This window comes from Mizuhopecten yessoensis, unplaced genomic scaffold (assembly GCF_002113885.1).
Source record: "Mizuhopecten yessoensis strain PY_sf001 unplaced genomic scaffold, ASM211388v2 scaffold715719, whole genome shotgun sequence".
NCBI lineage: Eukaryota > Metazoa > Mollusca > Bivalvia > Pectinida > Pectinidae > Mizuhopecten > Mizuhopecten yessoensis.
In genome coordinates, this window is record NW_018479757.1 from 629 (window position 1) to 11,685 (window position 11,057).

General features: G+C 37.6%; 1 protein-coding gene across 1 annotated transcript; it reads left to right on the forward strand.

The window, feature by feature from the left end:
* Positions 1–268: 268 nt before the first annotated feature.
* LOC110441206 (28S ribosomal protein S18b, mitochondrial-like) lies at positions 269–6,645 on the forward strand (the record flags this gene model as incomplete). Its single annotated transcript, XM_021484313.1, has 4 exons — positions 269–400; positions 2,700–2,771; positions 5,431–5,557; positions 6,444–6,645. Coding segments are annotated over 4 exons (450 nt in total), but the record flags the coding sequence as incomplete, so codon positions are not given.
* Between the last annotated feature and the right edge of the window lie 4,412 nt (positions 6,646–11,057).

An 11,057-nucleotide genomic window follows, 5' to 3' on the forward strand; every position in this document is an offset into this window, starting at 1 on the left:
ATCACCTATTTGTGCTGCTGCTGGTGACATATATATCACTCTTATCCTGTGCCACTAGTGACATTAACTCTCATCATGGGCCCTTTTATCCTGTGCTACTGGTGTCATCACATATCCACTGTTACTGGTGGCTTTTATACCTTTGATAATGTTTGTAGATGAAAGTACCACAACAAGGTAATGTGTTGTAAGTGACATGTGTTGCTTTGTCATATTCAAGTTTTCTTTCGTAAAATTATGAAAATGATGACATAAATAAATAATACACATTAAATCAGTACATATAACTTTGCATTTATCATCAGCCTACAAAGACACTTATGGCGAAGATCCTGTTTGGAAGTATTACAGACGGAATTTTGTAGGTCACATGCCTCCTGCAACAAGGACTACATGTGTGGTAGGTAATCAACATTAAGATGACTTGTAGAAAAAATTAATTGCACAAGTCTATTATTAACAACTGTAATGCTTCATAGTCATAAATGGAAAGTCTTCTCAGTCATTGGAGGAGATACCTTTCTGTCATAATGTGGATACACCTCTCAGTCATTAGTGCATATACCTCTCAGTCATTAGTGGATACACCTCTCAGTCATTAGTGGATACACCTCTCAGTCATTAGTGTACACCTCAGTCATTAGTGGATACACCTCTCAGTCATTAGTGGATACACCTCTCAGTCATTAGTGTACACCTCTCAGTCATTAGTGGATACACCTCTCAGTCATTAGTGGACACACCTCTCAGTCATTAGTGTACACCTCTCAGTCATTAGTGTACACCTCTCAGTCATTAGTGGATACACCTCTCAGTCATTAGTGGACACACATCTCAGTCATAAGTGGATACACNCACCTCTCAGTCATTAGTGGATACACATCTGTCATTAGTGGATACACCTCTCAGTCATTTGTGTACACCTCTCAGTCATTAGTGGATATACCTCTCAGTCATTGGTGGATACACCTCAGTCATTCATTAGTGGATATACCTCTCAGTCATTAGTGGATACACATCTCAGTCATTAGTGGATACCCCTCTCAGTCAGTAGTGTATTCACCTCTCAGTCATAAGTGTATTCACCTCTCAGTCATTAGTGTACACCTCAGTCATTAGTGGATACACCTCTCAGTCATTAGTGGATACACCTCTCAGTCATTAGTGAATACACATCTCAGTCATTAGTGTATTCACCTCTCAGTCATTAGTGGATACACATCTCAGTCATTAGTGGATACACCTCTCAGTCATTAGTGTATTCACCTCTCAGTCATTAGTGGATATACCTCTCAGTCATTCATTAGTGAATACACCTCTCAGTCATTAGTGGATACACCTCTCAGTCATTAGTGAATACACATCTCAGTCATTAGTGTATTCACATCTCAGTCATTAGTGGATGTACCTCTCAGTCATTCATTAGTGAATACCCCTCTCAGTCATTAGTGGATATACATCTCAGTCATTACTGGATATACCTCTCAGTCATTAGTGGATACACCTCTCAGTCATTAGTGTATTCACCTCTCAGTCATAAGTGTATTCACCTCTCAGTCATTAGTGGATATACATCTCAGTCATTAGTGGATATACCTCTCAGTCATTGGTGGATACACCTCTCAGTCATTAGTGGATGCACCTCCCAGCCATAAGTGGATACACCTCTCAGTCATTAGTGGATACACCTCTCAGTCATTAGTGGATATACCTCTCAGTCATTAGTGGATACACCTCTCAGTCATTAGTCGATACACCTCTCAGTCATTAGTGGATATACCTCTCAGTCATTAGTGGATACACATCTCGGTCATTAGTGTATTCACCTCTCAGTCATTAGTGGATACACCTCTCAGTCATTAGTGGATACACCTCCCAGCCATAAGTGGATACACCTCTCAGTCATTAGTGGATACACATCTCGGTCATTAGTGTATTCACCTCTCAGTCATTAGTGGATACACATCTCAGTCATTAGTGGATATACCTCTCAGTCATTAGTCTATTCACCTCTCAGTCATTGGTGGATACACATCTCAGTCATAAGTGGATACGCCTCTCAGTCATTAGTGGACACACATCTCAGTTATAAGCGGATACACCTCTCAGTCCTTAGTGTATTCACCTCTCAGGCATTAGCGGATACACCTCTCAGTCCTTAGTGTATTCACCTCTCAGACATTAGTGGATACACATATCGGTCATTAGTGTATTCACCTCTCAGGCATTAGCGGATACACCTCTCAGTCCTTAGTGTATTCACCTCTCAGCCATTAGTGGACACACCTCTCAGTCATAAGTGGATACACCTCTCAGTCATTAGTGGATACACCTCTCAGTGATGATACACCTCTCAGTCATTAGTGGATATACATCTCAGTCATTATGGGATACACCTGTCAGTTGTTAGTAGATACATCTCTGGGTCATTAGTGGCTAAATATCTCTTTCATAGCTTAGTATACCATATTGTTGGATACGAGTAGATTGTAATTGAAATTTGAATTTCTTAGATTGTTTATGAAAATTAATTTACAACAGAAAATGACCCAAATTGCTAGCGTGAATTGGAGATATTTTTGTCAATTTTATTTGAAATGTATCTGTCAATCTTTCAAGACATTGATTATGGTTTTTGAGAACTTGGCAAAAGTAATATTTCTAACATAAAATACGGAATCTGTTCTTATTTTTTTCAGCGGAAAGGAATTATTGAAACAGGCAATGCTTGTCCAGTGTGTAGAGATCAGTACTTATTTTTCAACTATGAGGTATGTATAATATAATATATGAGATATTTATTATATAATATATGAGGTATGTATTATATATAAGATATGAGGTATGTATTATATAAGGTATGAGGTTTGTAGTATATAATATATGAGGTATGTATTATATATAAGATATGAGGTATGTATTATATAATATATGAGGTATGTAGTATATAAGATATGAGGTATGTATTATATAAGATATGAGGTATGCAGTATATAAGATATGAGGTATGTAGTATATAAGATATGAGGTATGTATTATATAAGGTATGAAGTATGAAGTATATAAGATATGAGGTATGTAGTATATAAGATATGAGGTATGTATTATATAAGGTATGAGGTATGTATTATATAAGGTATGAAGGATGTATTATATAAGATATGACGTATGTAGTATATAAGATAGGAGGTATGTAGTATATAAGATATGAGGTATGTAGTATATAAGATATGAGGTATGTATATATAAGATATGAAGTATGTAGTATATAAGATATGAGGTATGTAGTATATAAGATATGAGGTATGTAGTATAGAAGATATGAGGTATGTATTATATAAGATATGAGGTATGTATTGTATGTATTATATAAGGTATGATATATAAGATATGAGGTATGTAGTATAGAAGATATGAGGTATGTATTATATAAGATATGAGGTATGTATTATATAAGGTATGAGGTATGTATTACATAAGGTATGAAGGATGTAGTATATAAGATATGAGGTATGTATTATATAAGATATGAGGTATGTATTATATAAGATATGAGGTATGTATTGTATATAAGATATGAGGTATGTATTATATAAGGTATGAGGTTTGTGTTATATAAGATATGAGGTATGTATTATATAAGATATGAGGTATGTAGTATAGAAGATATGTATTATATAAGATATGAGGTATGTATTATATAAGGTATGAGGTATGTATTATATAAGGTATGAAGGATGTAGTATATAAGATATGAGGTATGTAGTATATAAGATATGCAGTATGTATTATATAAGATGTGAGGTATGTAGTATATAAGCTATGAGGTATGTAGTATATAAGGTATGAATGATGTATTATATAAGATATGAGGTATGTATTGTATATAAGATATGAGGCATGTATTATATAAGGTATGAGGTATTTATTATATAAGGTATGAAGGATGTAGTATATAAGATATGAGGTATGTAGTATATAAGATATGAGGTATGTATTGTATATAAGATATGAGGGATGTAGTATATAAGATATGAGGCATGTATTATATAAGATATGAGGTATGTAGTATATAAGATATGAGGTATGTAGTATATAAGGTATGAGGTATGTATTATAAAAAGTATGAGGTATGTAGTATATAAGATATGAGGTATGTAGTATATAAGATATGAGGTATGTATTATATAAGGTATGAAGGATGTAGTATATAAGATATGAGGTATGTATTGTATATAAGATATGAGGCATGTTTTATATAAGGTATGAAGGATGTAGTATATAAGATATGAGGTATGTAGTATATAAGATATGTGGTATGTAGTATATAAGGTATGAAGGATGTAGTATATAAGATATGAGGTATGTATTGTATAAGGTATGAAGGATGTAGTATATAAGGTATGAAGTATGTAGTATATAAGGTAGGAGGTATGTATAATATAAGATATGAGGTATGTATTATATAAGATATGAGGTATGTAGTATATAAGGTATGAAGGATGTAGTATATAAGGTAGGAGGTATGTATAATATAAGATATGAGGTATGTAGTATATAAGATATGAGGTATGTAGTGTATAAGATATGAGGTATGTATTATATAAGGTATGAAGGATGTAGTATATAAGGTATGAGGTATGTATTATATAAGATATGAGGTATGTAGTATATAAGATATAAGGTATGTAGTATATAAGATATGAGGTATGTATTGTATATAAGATATGAGGTATGTATTATATAAGGTATGAGGTATGTAGTATATAAGATATGAGGTATGTATTGTATATAAGATATGAGGTATGTAGTATATAAGATATGAGGTATGTAGTATATAAGATATGAGGTATGTAGTGTATAAGATATGAGGTATGTATTATATAAGGTATGAAGGATGTAGTATATAAGATATGAGGTATGTAGTATATAAGATATGAGGTATGTAGTATATAAGATATGAGGTATGTATTATATAAGGTATGAAGGATGTAGTATATAAGATATGAGGTATGTATTATATAAGATATGAGGTATGTAGTATATAAGATATGAGGTATGTAGTATGTAAGATATGAGGTATGTAGTATATAAGATATGAGGTATGTATTATATAAGGTATGAAGGATGTAGTATATAAGATATGAGGTATGTATTATATAAGATATGAGGTATGTAGTATATAAGATATGAGGTATGTATTGTTTATAAGATATGAGGCATGTATTATATATGATTTTCTGATGAAAGACCAGTCTTTTTTTATCACCATGTTGTATCTGTATTGGTACAGAATAAGTGTTTCTAATATCTGTTTGATGAGGCCTCTGTTTGGATGGCACATTTAAATAATTTCCTTACGGAACTGTCATTCTTATACTGTAAAAGTTCTATGTTCAATTGAAAAACTTAAATTTACTGTTGTTTCAGAACTGTGGACTACTGCAGCAGTTTTTGGACCCAATGACCGGGGAATGTCTGCCTAGTAAAGTCACTGGCCTGTGTCAGAAACAACACAAAAGCCTGTTGTTTGAAGTTGCCAAGGCCCAGGATTACGGTAAAATGAACCACATGTACATAAGCCTTACACCATGCTTCAGATATTAAATTACAACAACTATATCTGCCTTCTGGTGCTCTTTAGAACAACTGTTGTAGCCTTCATTTATTATGTTCTAAAACTATACTGACTTTATAATACCATTTGTCGCCTTTGCTAATCCTTTCACTTTTAAAAAAAATTCAAATGAAATTTTGTTTTTGAAATTTTGTTTTTCATTTACAGTTACGTTCCATTGCCTACAATGATTTTCTGGGTTAGGATATAAGAACAACCATTCTGTAACCCTACAACTCAAGTTGTTGTCTGTCAGAGTCTGTACACTACAACTCAAGTTGTCGTCTGTCAGAGTCTGTACACCACAACTCAAGTTGTCGTCTGTCAGAGTCTGTACACTACAACTCAAGTTGTCGTCTGTCAGAGTCTGTACACTACAACTCAAGTTGTCGTCTGTCAGAGTCTGTACACTACAACTCAAGTTGTCGTCTGTCAGTCTGTACACTACAACTCAAGTTGTTGTCTGTCAGAGTCTGTACACTACAACTCAAGTTGTCGTCTGTCAGAGTCTGTACACTACAACTCAAGTTGTCGTCTGTCAGAGTCTGTCTGGTCTTGGATTTTAGAATTCTTGGTTTCTGCTGTACTGGTAGTTATTTCTTAGATGGTATTTATAAACAAACCAAATCAAGAATAAAAAAAAATACCTGGTTTATGTATACACATATTAAATCAATGTATAGAAACACACATGTTGTATACATATATTAAATTCATGAATACACAATTTATAATAAATCCATGAATAGGTACACACATTAGTATATCCTTGCTTATTTATATTCCTACGCTCATCTTTTTTTTATGTCTCTTTTTTTTTTTACAGGATATATAGAAAAGTATTTCCCTCTGCGAAAATACAACTATTCTGAGTATTACAAGCTAGCAGGTATGACAAAAGAGATGTTGAATGCGGAGACAGAGGAGATGACGGCAGGTGATTGAAAGATGTGAGAATGCAGCAGACGAATCAGCTTGGTCATTGTGTGTACAGTGTAGATACCAGTCATTAAATAATCTTGTACTTATCTGTCTCATATTTCTTTATACAAACTACAAGCACTGACCAGTCACACATAAGCTACTGGTTTTGACTCAACACTTACCTACTGACAAGTCAACATACACCCACTGACCAGTCAACATGTACGCACTGATCAGTCAACAAACATCCACTTACCAGTCAACAAACACCCACTGACCAGTCAACATACCCACTGACCAGTCAACAAACACCCACCGACCAGTCAACAAACACCCACTGACCATTCAACATACACACTGACCAGTCAACAAACACCCACTGATCAGTCAACATATATCCACTTACCAGTCAACATACATCCACTGACCAGTCAACATACACCCACTGACCAGTCAACAAACACCCACTGACCAGTCAACATACACCCACTAACCAGTCAACATATATCCACTGACCAGTCAACAAACACCCACTGACCAGTCAACATACACACACTGACCAGTCAACATACACCCACTGATCAGTCAACATATATCCACTTACCAGTCAACAAACACCCACTGACCAGTCAACATACACCCACTGACCAGTCAACATACACCCACTGATCAGTCAACATATATCCACTGACCAGTCAACATACACACACTGACCAGTCAACAAACACCCACTGATCAGTCAACATATATCCACTTACCAGTCAACAAACACCCACTGACCAGTCAACAAACACCCACCGACCAGTCAACAAACACCCACTGATCAGTCAACATATATCCACTTACCAGTCAACAAACACCCACTGACCAGTCAACAAACACCCACTGACCAGTCAACAAACACCCACTGATCAGTCAACATATATCCACTTACCAGTCAACAAACACCCACTGACCAGTCAACAAACACCCACTGACCAGTCAACATACACACACTGACCAGTCAACAAACACCCACTGACCAGTCAACATACACCCACTGACCAGCCAACATACACCCACTGATCAGTCAACATATATCCACTTACCAATCAACATACACCCACTGACCAGTCATCAAACACTGACTGACCAGTCAACATACACACTGACCAGTCAACATACACCCACTGACCAGCCAACATACACCCACTGATCAGTCAACATATATCCACTTACCAATCAACATACACACACTGACCAGTCAACAAACACCGACTGACCAGTCAACACACACACTGACCAGTCAACAAACACCCACTGATCAGTCAACATATATCCACTTACCAGTCAACAAACACCCACTGACCAGTCAACAAACACACACTGACCAGTCAACAAACACCCACTGATCAGTCAACATATATCCACTTACCAGTCAACAAACACCCACTGACCAGTCAACAAACACCCACTGACCAGTCAACATACACACACTGACCAGTCAACAAACACCCACTGACCAGTCAACATACACCCACTGACCAGCCAACATACACCCACTGATCAGTCAACATATATCCACTTACCAATCAACATACACCCACTGACCAGTCATCAAACACTGACTGACCAGTCAACATACACACTGACCAGTCAACATACACCCACTGACCAGCCAACATACACCCACTGATCAGTCAACATATATCCACTTACCAATCAACATACACACACTGACCAGTCAACAAACACCGACTGACCAGTCAACATACACACTGACCAGTCAACAAACACCCACTTACCAATCAACATACACTCACTGACCAGTCAACATCCACACTGACCAGTCACCAAACACCCACTGATCAGTCAACATACACCCACTGATCAGTCAACATACACCCACTGACCAGTCAACAAACACCCACTGACCAGCCAACAAACACCCATTGACCAGTCAACAAACACCCACTGACAAGTCAACAAACACCCACTGACCAGGCAACATACACCCACTGACCAGCCAACATACACCCACTGATCAGTCAACATATATCCACTTACCAATCAACATACACACACTGACCAGTCAACAAACACCCACTGATCAGTCAACATATATCCACAGACCAGTCAACAAACACACACTGACCAGTCAACATACACCCACTGACCAGTCAACAAACACCCACTGACAAGTCAACAAACACACACTGACCAGTCAACATACACCCACTGACCAGTCAACATACACCCACTGACCAGTCAACAAACACCCACTGGCCAGTCAACATAATTTTTTGCTGATAGAGAGTCAACATACACCCACTGACCAGTCAACATACATCCACTTACAAGTCAACAAACACCCACTGACCAGTCAACAAATACCCACTGACCAGCCAAAATACACCCACTGACCAGTCAACATACATCCACTTACCAGTCAACAAACACCCACTGACCAGTCATCAAACACCCACTGAGCAGTCAACATACACCCACTGACCAGTCAACATACACCCACTGATCAGTCAACATATATCCACTTACCAGTCAACAAACACCCACTGACCAGTCACCAAACACCCACTGAGCAGTCAACATACACCCACTGACCAGTCAACATACATCCACTTACCAGTCAACAAACACCCACTGACCAGTCACCAAACACCCACTGACCAGTCAACAAACACCCTCTGACCAGCCAACAAACACCCACTGACCAGGCAACAAACACCCACTGACCAGCCAACAAACCCCCACTGACCAGTCAACAAACACCCACTGGCCAGTCAACATAATTTTTTGCTGATAGAGCCACACACACTGACCAGTCAACATATATCCACTTACCAGTCAACAAACACCCACTGACCAGTCAACATACCCCCACTGACCAGTCAACAAACACCCACTGAGCAGTCAACATACCCCCACTGACCAGTCAACAAACACCCACTGGCCAGTCAACAAACACCCACTGACCAGCCAACAAACCCCCACTGACCAGCCAACAAACACCCCCTGACCAGTCAACAAATACCCACTGACCAGCCAAAATACACCCACTGACCAGTCAACATACATCCACATATATCCACTTACCAGTCAACAAACACCCACTGACCAGTCACCAAACACCCACTGACCAGTCAACAAACACCCACTGACAAGCCAACAAACACCCACTGACCAGGCAACATACCCCCACTGACCAGCCAACATACACCCACTGATCAGTCAACATATATCCACTTACCAGTCAACAAACACCCACTGACCAGTCAACATACATCCACTTACCAGTCAACAAACACCCACTGACCAGTCAACATAATTTTTTGCTGATAGAGCCACCTTAAAAGTTGTAAAAGTACAGAGGTTGTGTTAAAAACTTGCTGCCTGTTTTTGAAGCATAAACAGTTTGTTAAAATATTCCATATTAGATTGAGTACACCATATCCCAGAACAATATAAAAAGTGTGGTAAAACAATGCTATTGTACACTTTTTTGTGGTACAGATGGACATAAATGGTCTTACATGTTTAAAAACACCAACAATCTTGGATATTTTTGGGTGATGGTCATGGGCTTATCAAATCGCCCTGCATCCGTGATTCGTCCCTCATTCCGTCCTTAAACAATTCTTGTTAGCGCAATTTCTCAGAAAGAAATGGAGGGATCTTCCTCAAATTTCACATGAAGGTTCCCAATGGTCACTAGTTATGCATATCGTTTTGTCACTTGGGCCCACTTGTATAAAACATCTCAACTCTTGAGATTTCCCATAGACAATACATTGCTTGAGATTTTCCTTAACTTTGAGATGTTTTCTACAAGTGGGCCCTGAGCTTAGTTTATAGAGGGAAACAACACTTTCGGGTATATCTTGACAATTTTCAGTAGAATACTATTCTTACTTGGTGAGAATTATCCTTGGAGGAAAATGGTTTTAAATTGTAAAATTGGGATTCCTACCCCAACTCTAGAGGCCAGGGTGGGGCCCCAAAGGGAAAATTAACCAATATTTCAAATATCTTCTCCAGACTCCAGACAGAGGTACTACAGTCATTTTCTCTGCATGGATGGAAAGATCATCAGGGGCTTCATTTAAATTGTAAAGGGCCGGTTTCCAAAACGGCGCCTTCTCTGATTCAAATTTCCTGTTGGTGGTGCATTGCCCATGCCGTTGTGGTCACAAATCTATAAAGTATAAAGATTTAGGTCACTTGGTTTGTTTTTTATGGCTCCTCAAAGTTGTACCTTTCAGAAGCTGTCTAAGTGTTGATAAAATGTGCATGTTATGTAAAATATTAATGAAAATCTAATCAAATGATGGTCACCGTAAAGAATACATTCATGGCATGATTGTGACAAAAAATCATGTTTCCATCGCGCCATTTGGCTGTTTTATGGAAGAAACAATCTCAAAAATGCCATTTTCGATGATAACATTTTAGACACAAAAACTGTGTTTTTTAGAGAATACACCCTTTTATGGGCGTTGGATGCAAACCAATTTTTATC